Raw genomic sequence first — 20601 nt, 5'->3', positions numbered from 1 at the left:
AAAACTGAGCTGATGTTAATCACATGTCCAGTGGAAACATGCCTCCCTAAGGAATGGGCATTCCAACATTACATCAACCATGCCTGGAAATCCTGCAGCTCTGTATGGTTTTCTACTATCTCAATTGCAAGGAATATTAGCAAAAGTCTACCATTATCAAGGTGTGGCACCTAGGCATGCATAAATCGTTGTGAAATCAACCCAGGGTGCTTGCTAAGCTTCAGAGTTAAAAGGTTTTTGCAAATAAATATTCCTTGAACCTCAACACATTTTATTCATTAAACACTTGACAACCACTCGTTGAATAGGAAGACCGAGTCCACAATAAAATGTCTTTTATTCTCTTAGCATCTTACCCATGTAAGACAGGCTGTTCATTTCACTTTAACTTTCAAGACCTAGGAAGTAAGACAACAGGGTGACAAAGAAAAAGACACACACAAAGCGAGAAAGTGGGTCAAAGGGAGAAAGACAGCGATAAGAAAGTTGAGAGGACAGAGAGATCAAGAGAAAGAGAGACAACTGTAAAGAAAGACGTACAAGTAGTGTTCAAAAGTGGGAGCTAAGCGAACAAGAGATAAACTGCAGTTGTTTACAGACATTAATATAAAGCAAGATGGAGACGGATGTACAGAGACGGAAAGGAGAAAGAACAAAGGAATGAGAAGACAGAGGCAATGAATGAAAAAGGTAGAGCATAGAATAAGTTAGTGAATGATACATTTAAAAACTGAATGAGAAGTCAAGGACCTAAAGAATAGGTTCAGAATGAAAAAGTGAAGGTGTCTGGGACAGACAGAAGAGACAGCATTAGTGCTTTACAAGACGACTACTGTGCCGGTGTTGCTCAAGGTTTGCTGACTAAAGAACAGAGAAAGGTACTATTCACAGTATTTCTTTCCTTGTGTTTAATCTATAGAATAAAGGATTGTATGTACAATAGACCTATGTAATGCCCTTGACAAATGCAAACTTTTTTTTTCAAAGCGGGGAAGATATTTGCAGGAAAGATAATGTTTGTGCACAGCAGCACAGTCACAGAGGGTTTGTACATTATATTCCCAGGTATCACAAATGAGAGCCAAAAGCCAGAAGGCAAAACTCAGAAGTCAATTTCAAAACTGTCCATCTCAAGGAATGCTCGAACTGGCCAACTTCTCAGAAATGTGGACACTCTCCCACCCCCATAACACACTTCTTAAAATGTGCTAAATTTGCATTTAAAAAAAGTCCCGGTTCTTGTATATCTCATAAACTATAAATAAACACTGCATAGTTCAATGTTCTGAAAAATTATTGCAGTATGATGAGTCCCACATGAAGATCAATAGGGAGCAAAGAGAACCGGTGTGTGGGTGGTCCGGATAGGCCCAGGGGTGGGTCGCAAGAGTGCCGGCTGGAGGGCGGGACTCTGAAACAGTGTGGGGGCTGGGCCCGTCCTGAAGCTGAATGGAGAGTTGGCGGCCATAGAAGCAGCAGCGGCGGCTGCAGCAGCAGCTAACGGGCTGGTTACAATCCGTGGCGCCAATGGCTTTAAGTGTTCTTTTGAAAAGGCTAATTTTACCTGAGGAAAAGAAAAGAAAGGCAATTAAGCACATGCAATGCGTCCATGATTCAGACATCAAGCCATTGCAGTTAAAACACTTACTGCTTGGTAGACAATTGGCTGACATAAAAACTTTACTCACCTTTAGCTGGACTACAAATGACTAATGTAATTTAACAACATAAATGAATCTACCTAACATTGTACCCACTCTCATCAACGACTGACTTTCCTTCCACCGTCCCACCAGGGATCTTTGCTCTTCCACCCTCGCCCTCGTTCAAGTCCCAAGAGTCCCCCACAGCTGCTACGGAGGACGCTCCTTCTCCCTCCTCACTGCCAAGTCCTGGCACGACCTACCCCCGACCTATGTCCCACCCACACCCTTCTCGACTTCAGGAAGGAGCTTAAGGCCTGGCTTTTTGACTAGTAGTGTACCAGCTCACGCAACCTCCCTCAGCGTCTGGATACCCACCGGGGTGAGAAGTCATGTTTACAAATTCCATGATTGATACCTTGTTTTGAGAGGTGACCAATCCACGTTGGAAGAATGGTGGGCGTGTTAAACATCAGTATGTTGCAAGTACCTGTGGCCAGGCATCATTTCTGGTGAGTATATCACCTTATTGAGGCACTCAGCCCCAGGGAAGTCCCTGAAGATTACCTTGCTGAAACTATTCATATATGTGACACCTGTACATTAATCATGAGGATTCCATTGAGCTCAAGAGTCGAAGGCACACTGGAAATCCCAGTGGTTGTGCTTCTTTGGGTGACTAAATGGAAATCAAGGAGATTTCCCTGACTGACACCACAAGCACACATGGTGCAAAGGATGGCCCCTTACAGTCCTCAAGCATGCTTGTGGTGTTGGCATAGAATCCCTGGACTTCCCCCTTTATACCAGGCACTGTGCATGCTAGATATGTGTTACACAAGTAGTAATGAGAACCTACAAGACTCCTTTAACATTCTCACCTAACATAGTTATGATTTTCTATATTCATTGAATGATAGCACTTTTCCTCAGCTGGAGATATTCCATTAAGTGGACTGAGTGTCCAGAGTAGTTGATGCAGTCATTATGAAATCCTTTCTACAGCTACTTTGTAAGAAACAAGGGATTAGACGTATCTAGCTAAACAATTAAATAAATGACACCCCAGGCAATCACAAGGGGGGGCAGTCACAGGTATTTAGCCCAGCCTCTCCTCTTTTCAGTCCCAGCACTGCCACAGATACATGCATTTATACAAAGTACATCTTGCATGTAATGTCAGTAACCACTAGGTAGTGCCAAATGTTGAAGCTGATTCCAGATGTGTCCAAGGACAATATTTTTATTTTGAATGATGTGCTCATGCTACCAGAACACCAGAGTGAGGCCTCTCATTAAGTTTATAGTTCAGGTCCCACAAAAGATTATAATGGCCTGATGAGAGTAAGTGACAGTTTTGTGCATTTATTATGTTAAAGGATAGTGTATCGTGGTCTTTAATCCCTCACATGCTCTCTCTTAGATGAGTATTTGTGAAGCACTAGATAAGAATAAGAGCCATATGTACTAGGTGCTTGTGTAGTCCCTGCATCACGCAAGTAGACACAAGACAATACAGGTGCTGCAGTGACATTTGCAAAGCCACAGAAATTGAGATTTTGTGTGGCTTTGCCTCACTTTATGCCACAGAGTAACACAACACTGTGCTTTGAGTTGCCTTGCATTACCCTGCATCGAGTAGGAGATATATGGGTGGAGTTTGGGCATTCTAATGCATCTACCCATGCATTTTGATGCAAAAAAGATGTACTAAAGTCAGTGAACTTGGGTTTGTGTCAAAATGGTGCACCTACCCAAGAGAGGCGTAGCAAGGAGACTTTTCTATCTCTCTCGTCATTACTTCCTCCTGCTGCAGGCCCTGTTGTGCATGCCTCCAACTTTGCACACACTTTAGTGCATGCCTCCAGCTGTGCAGACCATGGAGCGCATGACTCCATCTGTGCAGACACTGGAGCATATGCGTCCATCTGTGAAGATCCTCAAGCGCATGCCTCTAAGTGTGTGTGTAGAGCCTGGAGTGCATGCCTCCATCTGTGCAGGCCCTGGAGTGCATAGTTCCGTCTGTGAAGGTGTTTGGGTATATGCCTCAATCGGTGCAGGCCCTGAAGTACATGTCTCTAAGTATGGGTGTAGTCCCTAGAGTGCATGCCTCTTTCGGTGTAGGCCCTGAAGTGCATGCCTCTAAGTATGGGTGTAGTCCCTAGAGTGCATGCCTCTTTCGGTGTAGGCCCTGAAGTGCATGCCTCTATGTTTGTGTGTGTATAAGCCCTAGAGTGCATGCCTCCATCTGAGCAGGCCCTGCAATGCACGCCTCAAACTATGCAGGGCCTTGAGTGCATGCCCCCATTTGCCCAGGCCTTGGAGCTCTTGCTTCTAACTGTGCAGGTCCTCAAGTGCATTACCCTGTCTGTGCGGGCCCTGCCTCTATCTCTGTGGGCCCTAAAGTGCATGACTGAATCTGTGCAGGCCCTGGAGCACATCACTTTATCTGTGCTGGCCCTGGAGTACATGCCTCCATCTGTGCGGGTTCTGGAGCTCATGTCTCTTTCTGTGCACGCCCTGGAGTGCATGACTCTATCTGTGCACACCCTGGAGTGCATGACTCTAGGTGTGCAGGCCCTCAAGTGCATCCCATCATCTGTGCAGGCCCAGGGGTGCATGACTCTAGCAGTGTAGGCCCTGGAGTACATAGCTCCATCTGTACAGGCCATGGTGGGCATAGCTCCATCTGTGCAGGCCCTGGTGTGCATTACTGTATCTGTGCAGACACTGGAGTGCATGACGTCATCTGTGCAGGCCCTGGAGTGCATGGCTGTATCTGTGCAGACATTAGAGAGCATGGCTCCATCTGGGCAGGCCCTGCAGTGCATGCCTCAATTTGTGCAGGTCCTAGAGTGTATGACTCTATGTCTGCAGGCGCTGGAGTGCATGCTTCCATCTCTGCAGGCCCTGCAGTGCATACCTCCATCTGTGCTGACACTAGCGTGCATGCCCCCGTCTATGCAAACACTGTAGTGCATAGCTCCATCTCTGCAGGCTCTGGACAATGGAGCACATAGTTCCATCTGTGCAGGCCCGGGAGTGCATGCCTTCATCTGTACAGGCCCTGGAGTGCATGCCTCCATCTGTGCAGGCCCTGGAGCACATGGCTCCATCTGTGTAGGTTCTGGAGCTCATGCCTCTGTCTGTGCACGCCCTGGAGTGCATTACTCTAGCTGTACAGGCCCTGGAGTGCATAGCTCCATCTGTACAGGCCCTGGTGAGCATAGCTCCATCTGTGCAGGCCCTGCAGTGCATGCCTCCATCTGTGCAGGCCCTGGAGTGCATACAACCATCTGTGCAGGCCCCTGGAGTGCATATCTCCATCTGTGCCGTCATTGCAGTGCATGACTCCATCTGTGCAGGTCCTGGAGTGCATGAGTACACCTGTGCAGACCATGGAGTACATGACTCCACGTGTGCAGACAGTGGAGCACATGACTCCATCTGTGCAGGCCCTGGAGTGCATTACTGTATCTGTGCAGACACTGGAGTGCATGCCGTCATCTGTGCAGGCCCTGGAGTGCATGACTCTATCTGTGCAGACACTAGAGAGCATGCCTCCATCTGGGCAGGCCCTGCAGTGCATGCCTCAATCTGTGCAAGCCCTAGAGTGCATGACTCTATTTGTGCAGGCCCTGGAGTTCATGCTTCCATCTGTGCAGGCCTTGCAGTTCATGCCTCCATGTGTGCAGGTCCTGGAGTGCATACCTCCATCTGTGCTGACACTGGCGTGCATGCCCCCGTCTGTGCAAACACTGTAGTGCATACATCTCTGCAGGCTCTAGAGTGCATGACTCCACCTGTGCAGACAATGGAGCACATAGCTCCATCTGCGCAGGCCATGGAGTGCATACCTTCATCTGTGCAGGCCCTGGAGTGTATGACTCCACTTGTGCAGAAAATGGAGCACATAGCTCCATCTGTGCAGGCCCTGGAGTGCATGCCTTCATCTGTGTGGGTGCTGGAGCTCATGCCTCTGTCTGTGCACGCCCTGGAGTGCATTACTCTAGCTGTGCAGGCCCTGGAGTGCAAAGCTCCATCTGTGCAGACCCTGCAGTGCATGCCTCCATCTGTGCAGGCCCTGGTGTGCATACAGCCATCTGTGCAGGCCCCTTGAGGGCATATCTCCATCTGTGCCGTCATTGCAGTGCATGACTCCATCTGTGCAGGCCCTGGAGCACATGACTCCACGTGTGCAGACAGTGGAGCACATGGCTCCATCTGTGCAGGCCCTGGAGTGCATTACTGTATCTGTGCAGACACTGGAGTGCATGCCGTCATCTCTGCAGGCCCTGGAGTGCATGCCGTCATCTGTGCAGGCCCCTGGAGTGCATATCCCCCATCTGTGCCGTCATTGCAGTGCATGACTCCATCTGTGCAGGTCCTGGAGTGCATGAGTACACCTGTGCAGACCATGGAGTACATGATTCCACGTTTGCAGACACTGTAGCACATGGCTCCATCTGTGCAGACACTGGAGTGCATGCCGTCATCTGTGCAGGCCCTGGAGTGCATGACTCCATCTGTGCAGGCCCTGGAGCACATGGCTCCATCTGTGTAGGTTCTGTTGAGCATAGCTCCATCTGTGCAGGCCCTGCAGTGCATGCCTCCATCTGTGCAGGCCCTGGAGTGCATACAGCCATCTGTGCAGGCCCTGGAGTGCATATCTCCATCTGTGCCGTCATTGCAGTGCATGACTCCATCTGTGCAGGTCCTGGAGTGCATGAGTACACCTGTGCAGACCATGGAGTACATGACTCCACGTGTGCAGACAGTGGAGCACATGGCTCCATCTGTGCAGGCCCTGGAGTGCATTACTGTATCTGTGCAGACACTGGAGTGCATGCCGTCATCTGTGCAGGCCCTGGAGTGCATGACTCTATCTGTGCAGACACTAGAGAGCATGCCTCCATCTGGTCAGGCCCTGCAGTGCATGCCTCAATCTGTGCAGGCCCTAGAGTGTATGACTCTATTTGTGCAGGCCCTGGAGTTCATGCTTCCATCTGTGCAGGCCTTGCAGTTCATGCCTCCATGTGTGCAGGTCCTGGAGTGCATACCTCCATCTGTGCTGACACGGGCGTGCATGCCCCGTCTGTGCAAACACTGTAGTGCATACATCTCTGCAGGCTCTAGAGTGCATGACTCCACCTGTGCAGACAATGGAGCACATAGCTCCATCTGCGCAGGCCATGGAGTGCATGCCTTCATCTGTGCAGGCCCTGGAGTGTATGACTCCACTTGTGCAGAAAATGGAGCACATAGCTCCATCTGTGCAGGCCCTGAAGTGCATGCCTTCATCTGTGTGGGTGCTGGAGCTCATGCCTCTGTCTGTGCACGCCCTGGAGTGCATTACTCTAACTGTGCAGGCCCTGGAGTGCAAAGCTCCATCTGTGCAGGCCCTGGAGTGCATGCCTTCATCTGTACAGGCCCTGGAGTGCATGCCTCCGTGTGTGCATGCCCTGGAGTGCATGACTCCATCTGTGCAGGCCCTGCAGTGCATGCCTCCATCTGAGCAGGCCCTGAAGTGCATGCCTTCATCTGTGCAGGCCCTGGAGTGCATGACTCGATCCGTGCGGGCCCTGGAGTGCATGCCTTCATCTGTGCAGGCCCTGCAGTGCATGCCTCCATCTGTGCAGGCCCTGGAGTGCATGCCTCCATCTGTGCAGGCCCTGGAGTGCATGCCTTCATCTGTGCAGGCCCTGGAGTGCATGCCTTCATCTGTACAGGCCCTGGAGTGCATGACTCCATCTGTGCAGACCCTGCAGTGCATGCCTTCATCTGTGCAGGCCCTGGAGTGCATGCCTTCATCTGTACAGGCCCTGGAGTGCATGACTCCATCTGTGCAGGCCCTGCAGTGCATGCCTCCATCTGAGCAGGCCCTGGAGTGCATGCCTCCATCTGTGCAGGCCCTGGAGTGCATGCCTTCATCTCTACAGGCCCTGGAGTGCATGCCTCCATATGTGCAGGCCCTGGAGTGCATGCCTTCATCTCTACAGGCCCTGGAGTGCATGCCTCCATCTAAGCAGGCCCTGGAGTGCATGCCTCCATCTGTACAGGCTCTGGAGTGCATGCCTCCATCTAAGCAGGCCCTGGAGTGCATGACTCGATCCGTGCGGGCCCTGGAGTGCATGCCTCTATCGGTGCTGGGCCTGGAGTTCATGCCTCCATCTGTGCAGGACCTGGAGTTCATTGCTTAATCTGTGCAGGCCCCGAAGTGCATGCCACTATCTATGCAGGCCCTGGAGTACATGACTATTCAGGTCCTGAAGTGCGGGGCTCCTTCGGTGCAGGTTCTGAAGCTCATGGCTCCATCGGTGCAGGTCCTGAAGTGCACGGCTCCATCGGTGCAGGACTGAAGCGCATACCTCCATTGCTGCAGAAATGTTATCGACCCTTGTAGTCAGCTTGAAAGCAGCTTGTGGCTCCACCATGGAGCTTGAGGAAGAAGGCCATAGGAAAATCGTATTCAGTTATTGTGAGTTCACAGACGTCTTCACACTCACCAGCAACACCAGATGCATCAGATCCTGTTTTTCGAATAAACTAAATACCCACCTATTTGGTTAATTTGCACAGGCGCCTAAATGTTCCACAAGGGTTCTTAGCACTATCGAAATGTTGCTCTTATTTCAACTTAAAACTATGCCACACACATGTGAAAGGCCTGTTGCCTTGCTATATGAGATCACATACAGACTTATGGCACTAAAGGGCATTTTTATGAGCTGGTTTGCGTCGTGTTCGCACCACGCAACGTAGTACATGTGTGACCCAAACCTTAAATGCAATTTATGAAGCCACACAAGGCCACTTTGCAATGCCCTGAGTCGCTCCATAAATCTGGAGTAAAGCAACGCAGCACAAATCGCTGTGTTGCCTTACTTTGCTCTGGGAGGGAACTCCATGGGTGTTGCGTGGGTGTTTCAGTGCAACTCCCATGGATGTTGACGCATTCCCTGATTTACCAAACCTGGTAGACCTGGGAATGAGCCAAAATGCTACACCGTCCCATGGGAGGCGTAAAGAGGAGAAATATCTTTCTCATTGTTACTTCCTCTTTCCATGTGTGCTGCAAGAATATGCCTGAAGTGACTGTTTTTATGCAGGAAGGTGCTTTTTCCTGCACAAAAACAATCCTGCATGCAACGGAGGCATTCCTTGCATTGATGCTAGGCTGCCACAAGGGCGCTAGCGCAGGAGAAAAGGCAAGAGTGCTCTACATCGACAAATACGGCGCATTCCTGTCCTTTCCCTGCCACGTAGTACAGCACAGAAAGGTGACTTTTGTAGACACTAGAGAGCATGCCTCCATCTGTGCAGGCCCTGCAGTGCATGCCTCCATCTGTGCAGGCTCTGCAGTGCATGGCTCAAACTGTGCAGGCCATCCAGTGCATGCCTCCATCTGTGCAGGCCCTGCAGTGCATGGCTCAAACTGTGCAGGCCCTGGAGTGCATGCCTCCATCTGTGCAGGCCATCCAGTGCATGCCTCCATCTGTGCAGGCCCTGGAGAGCATGTCTCCATCTGTGCAGGCCATCCAGTGCATGCCTCCATCTGTGCAGGCCATCCAGTGCATGCCTCCATCTGTGCAGGCCCTGCAGTGCATGGCTCAAACTGTGCAGGCCCTTTAGTGCATGCCTCCATCTGTGCAGGCCCTGCAGTGCATGGCTCAAACTGTGCAGGCCCTGTAGTGCATGCCTTCATCTGTGCAGGCCCTGCAGTGCATGGCTCAAACTGTGCAGGCCCTGTAGTGCATGGCTCAAACTGTGCAGGCCCTGGAGTGTAAGACTCTATCTTGTGATTGCGATACAATCATGTAAATATGCCCCTGAATATTGTAGAATGTGCAGAATCAGTAGGCGGAGAGTAACCAGCTGGGTGTAATAAATTATTTAGAAGACATATAACATATGACTTCTCCGATCCTCCAGTCCACAAAAAATGTATGGTTGGTTTGGATCGGCCTGAGCCACGTGGAGTTCCTCCCAGTAGTATTCCATTCTACCATTTTAACAGTGGCAGCCACCACAAAGCCCAAAGGTGGGGGCAGCGGGGTGATGGAAGAAATATTTGTTTTTTAAAACGTACCTGTCCTGCTGGCGGCCACCTCGCTCCTCTTCGCTCCTGATGATGTCCCAGCAGTCTCTGGCACGCCAGCACAGGCTCCCCAAACAATTTCGACACTGCTATCATGCTATATCTAGCATGAGAGCAGTGCCAGGATTGGCCTGAGTGGCTTGGTCTGCCGCTCAGACAGTGCGTTGAAGTCTGCCCTGTTTCTCCAACCTGGCTGTGCAACACAGCTGGGTTGGTGAAACCTATGTGCGCATGTGTGGCCAGCCTAGGACAGCCAGCCAATCTGACATGCACACTTAAGTGCACTCCACTCCTCCTCCTCCCCGCTCCCGTGACCCAGCCCCACCCCTCCCTGCACAAGCTGGCCTAGCCAGCTGCTGAAAAATAAAACGATAATAAAATATTGCCTTATTTTTCAGCTGCTGGCTTTTAGCCAGCGGGGCGACGCTTCTTCGCCATTGGGAGGAGCCGCGCTGCGTGATAGCTACCAATGTCTCTGGTCTGTAGCATCATGGAAGGGCAGAAGCAATGTAGTCAGTCCATACCGCTACTCCCCTAGTGAAGGGGGTGAATGATGCCGTGCACACAAGGGTCAAGTATTCAATTGAGACAATATCATCACCTTTGCACAACACTGTATCTTCAAATGGACCACTCGTGCTCTACAGCAGATTAGCATGTACTCTTTAAAAAGTCAGTCTCCATACAATATTAAATGACTTTCAAGTCAGTTTTCAAAAAGGCACACAAAACATGGCTGAACGAACACCACAACTTTAAGGACCTCATACAAGTAGTTTTAGTAAGAAAAAATCTCCATGAATGAATAATACAAATACCTCAGCATTAATCAGACATGAGTTCATCGGTACAACGCATCTGTTTTTTGGTCCATGCATGAGGTGCCTATAGTACAGGTTTCTGCTTTGCCTTCTGGAATTTGTAGACCTCGGTTATTTTATTGTGGGACAAATTGAACACATATCCTAGAATGGCAGGACAAAAACTCCTGGCCAGCTACTCACATATCGACCTGGGAAACATGAAAGGTTTGCATTGGCGTGACACTCCTGAAGAGAGTATGTTTTTGCTTACCCCGAGGGGAGTCGTTCCTCTCTGGAGTTTGCTGTATGGGCTGTACTTAGGCTTGGGGGGCTTCCCAGCAGCTCTGTCTTTGTGCCTTCGACTGCTGATGTGCTGCAATAACAACAAAGACATCACAACAACATGTTACACTTGTGTGCGTCAAAAATATTGTGTTAAATGAACGCTTTGGTTGGGTGAATATCAGCGTTATTTTCAATGGAATAGTTTGATGTGTCTCAAGGTCTAGGGCATTGTCATAAACGGTGTTGCAGGTGCAGTGGCACCGGGTTCCGAGGCCTGATGGATGCATTGAACCCTGATGATGGCTTTATTTTACTACCCAACTACCAGTCGAAGCCCATTTTTAGGTCTAACCTCAGTGGCTTGGCAAGGGTTGCCTGGGGCCTAATGCAAGAAAGGAAAATGGGTCCCCTGCAAACCGGATTGGTAATATAAGCACCATTTATGTTGCTCTGGGTCCCACACGCTCATGGACCTGAGTGTCACTGCACCTGCTGCACTAATGGTAGCTAAACGTCACTGTGGGGCAGATTTATTAAAATGTCACGCAACGCAGCAGGGCGAGGCACTGCATCACTGAGCTGAGTGGCAGGGAGAGAGCAGGAATGCGCCATATTTAACGCTATCTGGAGCATGTCTGCCCTCTCCCTGTGCTGGCGCACTACGTGCTGCCTAGCGCCAATGCAGGCAGGATTCTTTTTGTGCAGCAATCAACACCTTCATTCACAAAATCAATCCTCAGGTTTTTTCCTCTTTCTGTGCGTGCTGCAGGATGCAGGACACATAGAAAGAGGAAACAACAGGAAGAAGTAAACAGATTTCTCCTCCCTACACCTCCCAGGGAAGGCCTAACATCTTTCCACGAGTGGATGCATGGGAGCACCCATAGTCTAACCGTGGAACGCCTCCGTGGGGCAGAGTAGGGCAAGGCAGTGACTTGTGCTGCCTTGTGTCACTCCAGATTTATCAGGCCACGCAGGGTGGCTTGGTAAATGTCATTCGAGGTTTTACTGTGCCTTGGCCCCTTGCATGGCTTGGTAAATCTCATTCTAGGTTTTACTGTGCCTTGGCCCCCTTGCATGGCTTGGTAAATCTCATTCTAGGTTTTACTGTGCCTTGCGCCCCCTTGAGTGGCACAAGGGCAATGCAAATCCTTTGACAAATATGCCCCTAAGTTTCTTATTGCAACTACATTTTCCTTTCTCCTACCAAGTACTTTATTTGTAAAACATTAATTGCCAGGACCAAAGGCTTCGCCCAGAAGCACATGGCAGACGCTATTAAATGTTGGCATGCCACATACCAAGCCTTGATTCAACTTCATGCCTCTTTCATCCCCCTCCGGGCACTCCCTGCCTCTCAGTCCCACTCTTGCAAGTTCCAACTTTCTCCCTTTGTCACAGTTTTCCATCTTTTCCTTCCTCCTTCCTCTCTTGTGTGTTTTCCACTCTCTAACTCTGGTCCAAAGTCTAGTGAGGAAAAGTAAGAGCCAGTCCCCAAAAATGAATGCCAGGGGGTCCCACCTCCAACCACTGGCACAGATTATGCGCTTGTCTGCATCTCTGTCCCTCTCTCATGTCCATACTCCTTTCACGCTTGCCTGCCTAGCCATTCCTCGGCCTCTCTTTTGGTCTGCAGGCTTCATCCATTGGACAGTTCAATGGTCATTCACATTTTGCTTCCACCCATCACAGAACACAGCAGGGGGCAGTGGGCGTGCCTCCTTTACCCTTTGGTTTCCGTCCCTTTGAGTGACTGCACAAAGCTTGTGCACATTGTTCACACCACTTAAAAATAGTTCCTTTCTCTTTACTGACAAAGCGTTTCAAAGTGTCTTTTTAATGTTACTTGTGTGAATTATCTGGAACAAAATGACTATTTTACCAGCAATTAATTTGACATTGTAGCGTTCTGCAATTTTAGTGTTTGGTTGGGTGGTGGTTTCGTTTTGTCACCTTCATAAAAAATAATAGCAAAAATGCACATCAAAACCAAATGGCTTGTTTAAAAAAATCTTCATCAAAACAGAAACGCCAGTGAATCATTTTTAGATGCAACATTTGTTTGCAAGCATATGGTGGCCTCATGTGGGTGGCTGACAGCTTTTTGTATTTTTTTTAATTGTTATGGACTTTTGTTAGCAATAAAAAATGAAAACATTACCTTAAATAACCTTTGCAGCAGCATGCCAGTGCTATTCCTCTTGGCTTTACCCTAACACTTTTTGCATTAAGCATGTCAATGTCAGCAGCCCTGTTTCTTCTTCCTTCACTCTGGACTATGCTCTTTGCTTCTCTGTTGGAGTCTGTCTTCACTGTCAGTTCGTTCTCTCTACTTCCCTCTTCCACTCTATACTCCCTCCTACATCATGGGTTCTCCCTATGCTTCACTGTGCTCTCCCGCTTCAGTGTGGGCTCTCCTCCTCCATCACCATCAATCATGGTGGTTCCCCCCTTCACTGTATCCCTCCGCCTCCATTGAGGACTCTTTCCCAGTTTGACCCTCCTCTTCCTCGTTCACTGTAGGCCTTCTCCTCGCGTCACTGTAACCTTCGCTCTTGGCACCCTCGCTCACGGTAGGGTCTCTCCTCAGCTCACTCCTTCTCTCTGGTCTTCCTGTTCCACTGTGAGCTCTCCCTCATTCACTGCAGACTCTCCCTCACGCTTCACAGTGGTCTTGCTCCTTTTCCGTGGTCTCTCTCCCTGACTGAGTGAGGAGTAACCCCCACTGGCATCTAGTGAGGGATTTCTCCTCTTGGATATGAGCTTTTATATGTGGCTTCCCTGCTCTCTCTTTTTCACAGTCTACTCTCTCTCCTGGTCACTGCAGATGTTCTCTTTCACCGTGGTCTCCTTACTGCTTTCAAGGTGTTTCCATTCCCACCTCTGTAGCTTTTCCCTGCTTTACTGTGGCTCCCTTTCTCACTGTGCTCTCCCACTCTCCCTGTGGGCTCTCCAAGTGTCACTCTTGCTCCCTCTTTTACTGTGGTCTTGGTCCCTTTCATCTCGGTTGGTTCATTCCTGCTTCGCTGTGGTCCTCTCTTTCGCTTTGCTCTCTCAACTTCCGTGTGGACTCTCCCATATTTCACTGCGGCTCTCTCTATCGCTGTGGTCTCAATTTCTTCCTTCTCTGTAGATTCTCCCCTGTTCACTCTGGCCCCTCTTTCGCTCTGGTTTAAATTCCCTCCTTCTCTGTAGGTTCTCCCCTGTTCACTCTGGTTCCCTCTTTCGCTCTGGTTTAAATTCCCTCCTTCTCTGTAGGTTCTCCCCTGTTCACTCTGGCCCCTCTTTCGCTCTGCTTTAAATTCCCTCCTTCTCTGTAGGTTCTCCCCTGTTCACTCTGGTTCCCTCTTTCGCTCTGGTTTAAATTCCCTCCTTCTCTGTAGGTTCTCCCCTGTTCACTCTGGTTCCCTCTTTCGCTCTGGTTTAAATTCCCTCCTTCTCTGTAGGTTCTCCCCTGTTCACTCTGGTTCCCTCTTTCGCTCTGGTTTAAATTCCCTCCTTCTCTGTAGGTTCTCCCCTGTTCACTCTGGTTCCCTGTATCGCTCTGGTTTAAATTCCCTCCTTCTCTGTAGGTTCTCCCCTGTTCACTCTGGTTCCCTGTATCGCTCTGGTTTAAATTCCCTCCTTCTCTGTAGGTTCTCCCCTGTTCACTCTGGCCCCTCTTTCGCCATGGTTTAAATTCCCTCCTTCTCTGTAGGTTCTCCCCTGTTCACTCTGGTTCCCTCTTTCGCTCTGGTTTAAATCCCCTCCTTCTCTGTCGGTTATCCCCTGTTCACTCTGGTTCCCTCTTTCGCTCTGGTTTAAATTCCCTCCTTCTCTGTAGGTTCTCCCCTGTTCACTCTGGTTCCCTGTATCGCTCTGGTTTAAATTCCCTCCTTCTCTGTAGGTTCTCCCCTGTTCACTCTGGCCCCTCTTTCGCCATGGTTTAAATTCCTTCCTTCTCTGTAGGTTCTCCCCTGTTCACTCTGGTTTCCTCTTTTGCTCTGGTTTAAATTCCCTCCTTCTCTGTCGGTTCTCCCCTGTTCACTCTGGCCCCTCTTTCGCTCTGGTTTAAATTCCCTCCTTCTCTGTAGGTTCTCCCCTGTTCACTCTGGCCCCTCTTTCGCTCTGGTTTAAATTCCCTCCTTCTCTGTAGGTTCTCCCCTGTTCACTCTGGTTCCCTCTTTCGCTCTGGTTTAAATTCCCTCCTTCTCTGTCGGTTCTCCCCTGTTCACTCTGGTTCCCTCTTTCGCTCTGGTTTAAATTCCCTCCTTCTCTGTAGGTTCTCCCCTGTTCACTCTGGTTCCCTCTTTCGCTCTGGTTTAAATTCCCTCCTTCTCTGTAGGTTCTCCCCTGTTCACTCTGGTTCCCTGTATCGCTCTGGTTTAAATTCCCTCCTTCTCTGTAGGTTCTCCCCTGTTCACTCTGGTTCCCTGTATCGCTCTGGTTTAAATTCCCTCCTTCTCTGTAGGTTCTCCCCTGTTCACTCTGGCCCCTCTTTCGCCATGGTTTAAATTCCCTCCTTCTCTGTAGGTTCTCCCCTGTTCACTCTGGTTCCCTCTTTCGCTCTGGTTTAAATCCCCTCCTTCTCTGTCGGTTATCCCCTGTTCACTCTGGTTCCCTCTTTCGCTCTGGTTTAAATTCCCTCCTTCTCTGTAGGTTCTCCCCTGTTCACTCTGGTTCCCTGTATCGCTCTGGTTTAAATTCCCTCCTTCTCTGTAGGTTCTCCCCTGTTCACTCTGGCCCCTCTTTCGCCATGGTTTAAATTCCTTCCTTCTCTGTAGGTTCTCCCCTGTTCACTCTGGTTTCCTCTTTTGCTCTGGTTTAAATTCCCTCCTTCTGTGTAGGTTCTCCCCTGTTCACTCTGGCCCCTCTTTCGCTCTGGTTTAAATTCCCTCCTTCTCTGTAGGTTCTCCCCTGTTCACTCTGGTTCCCTCTTTCGCTCTGGTTTAAATTCCCTCCTTCTCTGTCGGTTCTCCCCTGTTCACTCTGGTTCCCTCTTTCGCTCTGGTTTAAATTCCCTCCTTCTCTGTAGGTTCTCCCCTGTTCACTCTGGTTCCCTCTTTCGCTCTGGTTTAAATTCCCTCCTTCTCTGTAGGTTCTCCCCTGTTCACTCTGGTTCCCTCTTTCGCTCTGGTTTAAATTCCCTCCTTCTCTGTAGGTTCTCCCCTGTTCACTCTGGTTCCCTGTATCGCTCTGGTTTAAATTCCCTCCTTCTCTGTAGGTTCTCCCCTGTTCACTCTGGCCCCTCTTTCGCCATGGTTTAAATTCCCTCCTGCTCTGTAGGTTCTCCCCTGTTCACTCTGGTTCCCTCTTTCGCTCTGGTTTAAATCCCCTCCTTCTCTGTCGGTTATCCCCTGTTCACTCTGGTTCCCTCTTTCGCTCTGGTTTAAATTCCCTCCTTCTCTGTAGGTTCTTCCCTGCTCACTCTGGTTCGCTGTATCGCTCTGGTTTAAATTCCCTCCTTCTCTGTAGGTTCTCCCCTGTTCACTCTGGCCCCTCTTTCGCCATGGTTTAAATTCCTTCCTTCTCTGTAGGTTCTCCCCTGTTCACTCTGGTTTCCTCTTTCGCTCTGGTTTAAATTCCCTCCTTCTCTGTCGGTTCTCCCCTGTTCACTCTGGCCCCTCTTTCGCTCTGGTTTAAATTCCCTCCTTCTCTGTAGGTTCTCCCCTGTTCACTCTGGTTCCCTCTTTCGCTCTGGTTTAAATTCCCTCCTTCTCTGTACGTTCTCCCCTGTTCACTCTGGACCCTCTTTCGCTCTGGTTTAAATTCCCTCCTTCTGTGTAGGTTCTCCCCTGTTCACTCTGGCCCCTCTTTCGCTCTGGTTTCTATTCCCTCCTTTTCTGTGGGTTCTCCTATGTTCGGTCTCGCTCCCTCTTTCAGTGTAGTTTCAGTTCCCTCTACTCTGGGTTTTCCCCGTCTTCACTCTGGCTCACTCTTTCGCTCAGAGTTAAATTGCCACCTTTTCTGTGGGTTCTCCCCTGCTCTCTGGCTGCCTCTTTTGCTATGGTTTTAAATCACCTCCTTTTCTGTGGGGTTCTCTCCTACTCCATTCTGGCCCCTCTTTCACTCTGGTTTCAATGCCCTCCTTTTGGGTAGGTTGCTCCCTCTTTCACTGTGACCACCTTCCTTCATTGTGGGCTCCCTCTTTCACTGAGTTCTTGCTGCTTCAGATGGGTCTCTCTTTACCCGTGTGTTCCTCCTTTATGGTGGGCTCTCCCATGATGCACTTGGGTCTCCCTTCTTCCCGTGAAGCTCTCCACTGTGTAGCAGCGGCTCCCTCTATTACTCTGGTCTCCCACCTTCCTTGGGTCTGTCTATTTACTGCGCCTCCCTCTTTCACTATGGTCTTGATTCCCTCCTTCTCTGTAGGTTCTCCCCACTCTCACTGTGGGTTCCCACTTTGTGTGCTCTCCTTTGCTTCTCTCTGGGCTCCCTCTTATGACTTCACTTTGAGATTTCCCCACTTCATTTTTGTTATTTCCTTCCCTAAGGTCTCCCCTACTTAGGGCCTGATTAAAAGTATTTTCACAGGGATCACAATTATAAGTTGTGTGATGTGTGTTGCATCAGGCAATCAATGTTGCACCCGTTGTTAAATTTCAGCAGAATAAACCTGCCACAAATTAGCAGATGAAAACGCCCAGTTTTTACCATACAGATGTTGGTGCATTCATTACAAAAATCCTCATGTTATGCACCAAAAAGTCACAATGGGTGATAATGAACTCACTGGATCTCTGTGTCAAATTTCACGAGGTGTCACAAGTGACACTTGTGATGCCCTAACTGACGTTCTGTAACACCCACCATGCCACAGTTAAGGTCACGGAGAGTGGTCACCAGTTAAGGACCCCTCCTCGCTTTTCGGAAGCCTATTACCGGGGCCACTGCAATTATGTGATGGTGAGTCCCCTCCAATTTTCGCATTATTATAGATTTGCCAGATTATCCTCAATTGCCACATAAACTGCAGATTTTAACGGGAAAAAAATAATGCTTCTAGCTCAAATGGTTAAAAGGTTACTAAAAATGCGGCATCATATGTTACCACTCAGTGGGAGGCAATGTGCAAAGGTGGACTGGTCACTTTTCAATTGCGTATTGCCACATTGGGGTGTTAAACTGACACTAATAAGGTGCAACCAATTCCCATACAGTGTTACCAAGGTTAAGGATGATGAAATAATGAAGTAATGCTAGTACAAAATGTGCCGCATAATCTGCCTTTGCTCGCCGCATAATTGACTCAGTCCTGTGGCATATTTCCAGTGGCCCTGCCAATTACGCGCATCACGTGGCCCCGCCCACCTGCTTGAGCTGCGTCTCGGAGTTCACGTGCACGTCGCAGATCTCACAGTGAAAGGTTTTGTTCTGCAGGCCCGTGCTCCCCTTCACCACCGGGCTCTTGCCTTTCACCCCTGCCCTGGGGAAGGCTTTGATGTTACCGCTGCCGTTCCGCGCGTCCACCATGGTCTTGTGCTTCGTTCCTAGGAGGATGAAAGGCAAGAACAGTTAAACACAACGAAAAGCGAAGTTTACTACACACTCAGGCCCCCCTCCAGTGGTGCAAGTATGTCAGCGTCAGCTGGTCAATCTGCCGGACTGACGGACAGAAGAATGATCGAACTTGGACCTTTCATGGGATAGGACATTAACAGACGCTTCTCATTTCACCTTTTAAGAAATCTCACCAACTTCACAAATTCGTTTAGAAATCTGACAAGATGAAAAGTTTCAGTATTTTCATTTGAAAATTGACCATTTCTACATGTAATTCAGGATTTCAGCTAGGAAATTTCAGATTTCAAACCAAAATTTGGGGGCAAGGTTCGAAGTTTGCAGAAACTAAATTCGGATTTGAATTTTTTTTTAAGAACAAAAACTCGCTTATGTATTTTTCTACTTTGTAAAGATTTTCTACAAATGTGGAATCCAGATGATTCTTCTAAAATCTCAGTGAAGGCTGCCTCCTAGGAGTGTGAAACCATCACTTCGAAGCAACTGACCCATTTAGTATTCTTAAACCATCTGTACTATCTGTACTGGCTGTTCACTTATAGATAGTATTCTCACTTCAAGTGTAACCAGGCATGTCTGCAGCAAGTGCTACTCAACAACACTCTTGATACGTTTCTTTGCGTTGCTGGTGAAAAAAATCCATTATTCCTAACACTTTAACCTTCATTTTGAGACTTCAGAGTTCAAGGTTGTGAAGTGTAACAAACATTATATTGCTTTTAATGGGATACACTGATTTGCTCCTAACAACATTACTTACATGGTATAGCTGCTTTTGCCTATGGTGAGTATTTGCATGTTCCGGATGCACTTACCTGAGGTCACTCCAACCACAAGGAGATGCAAGTACTCCTCGGAGTAGGAAGGTATACTACAACAGAGGTACACAGTTATGTAAGGTGCACACACTCTGCTCTCTGTGCACCCTATTACAATGCCCTGTTTCCTATTCCCCAAACTTGAGGTGCCATGAAGCAGGTGCACAGTGGCGAGGCACAAACAGGGTGATCAAATTGTGAATGCCTATATTGGAATGCATTAGCTCATTTAAGCCAGTCTTATTGGCTTTGACCGTTCATGTGTTTTTAGAGAGAACAGGAAGAAATTCTTTAAAAAAATACACCACTGTCACACTCTCAGGAGGACTATGTGTGCGGATCTTTTGTGACACAGAAAGCAAAACATATTGGTTTTGGGTTGAGTTGCTGTTTCAGAGTATTCTAAACATGTAGTATTCTATAACTTTACCATCATAACACAGAAAAAAATGAATTCAGTAGGAGATGATTCTATGCAAGCCTTGGATGGGATGTTGAATAAAAAAGGACCAGAGAGACAAGGCAGTGAGTGGGGAGTATAGGGTGGAAACCTATCGAGTTAACACAAAACACCAGCGGAAGGCTTGGAGTGAACATCAAGTGGGTGCTCTGGCGGTGGATTTTTTGTGCTAGGTTGGCTTTTCCTGATTGCATTTCTAACTTTGCATCAACAGTGGAACTGGAGTGTCTCTCATTGGGCGTCTTCTTAAGCTTCTTGTTGAGGGCAACCTAAAGAAAACTGTTGTCTTGCTTGGTTTCTGAGATGCGCATGATGGATATAGTTTAGAGGTATGTGGACCGAAATACATGCTTCCCCATGCACAGTGACCACCCCCTATAGAAATATATCTCTTTTTAAGGCAGGATGTCTAGCAACCATTTCTGTTTGATTGTCTTCTCATTTTAAGGGCCTGATCCATTATCTGGTGGACGGCCCTTTTTCCCACCAGGGCGAAGGAATAAGCTACTCGGTTGCCCTGGTGGAGGGATGCCCGCTAAATTTATAAACGACTGCCAAGCTAACTCTCATTTATAAAACATTGCCAGGAATTGCCTCCACAGTATATCCTATCAGTGCATTTAATAGTTTGGATCAAGACTTCGTCAACCTGATGGAACTTGGCACCAAACTGTTTTATTTTTTTTAATTTTCAACAAAACAATAAAAAAGATAATGTCCCTCTCGCCACAGAAGTTATCTCCCATGGCGAGGGGGCATTATTTCCTTTTTACTGTCCCTCACTGCCATGGTTTGCCTGGCAGTGATGGACAGTATAAAACTAGTAGACGTCTTCCCATTGTAATGGGGGCAGATGGACATATAGCCAATTCTACTCTGTAGGGCCGATAAATTTGCCTAAGGTGAAGACAAAGTAGTCAACGCCGTAGGCACACATGTGGTCCGACCACATCTAAATCGGGTGGGTGGACCACTATGTTTGTGGGGAGGGAAC

General features: G+C 48.6%; 1 protein-coding gene across 1 annotated transcript in view; it reads right to left on the bottom strand.

The window, feature by feature from the left end:
- Positions 1-305: 305 nt before the first annotated feature.
- The window catches only part of ZNF385D (zinc finger protein 385D), a 420680-nt gene continuing 400384 nt past the window's right edge, over positions 306-20601 (bottom strand). The window contains exons 7-9 of the mRNA XM_069212061.1: positions 18120-18298; positions 10816-10917; positions 306-1564 (exon numbers count right to left, since the gene is read on the bottom strand). Of these exons, the coding sequence (XP_069068162.1) occupies positions 1325-1564; positions 10816-10917; positions 18120-18298 (521 nt within the window). The 3' untranslated portion in view covers positions 306-1324. The remainder of the gene's footprint in view (positions 1565-10815; positions 10918-18119; positions 18299-20601) is intronic.

This window comes from Pleurodeles waltl, chromosome 10 (assembly GCF_031143425.1).
Source record: "Pleurodeles waltl isolate 20211129_DDA chromosome 10, aPleWal1.hap1.20221129, whole genome shotgun sequence".
In the NCBI taxonomy this organism is placed as follows: domain Eukaryota; kingdom Metazoa; phylum Chordata; class Amphibia; order Caudata; family Salamandridae; genus Pleurodeles; species Pleurodeles waltl.
Note: the sequence above shows the minus strand (reverse complement) of the source record. Positions and strands in the feature narration are given on the sequence as shown.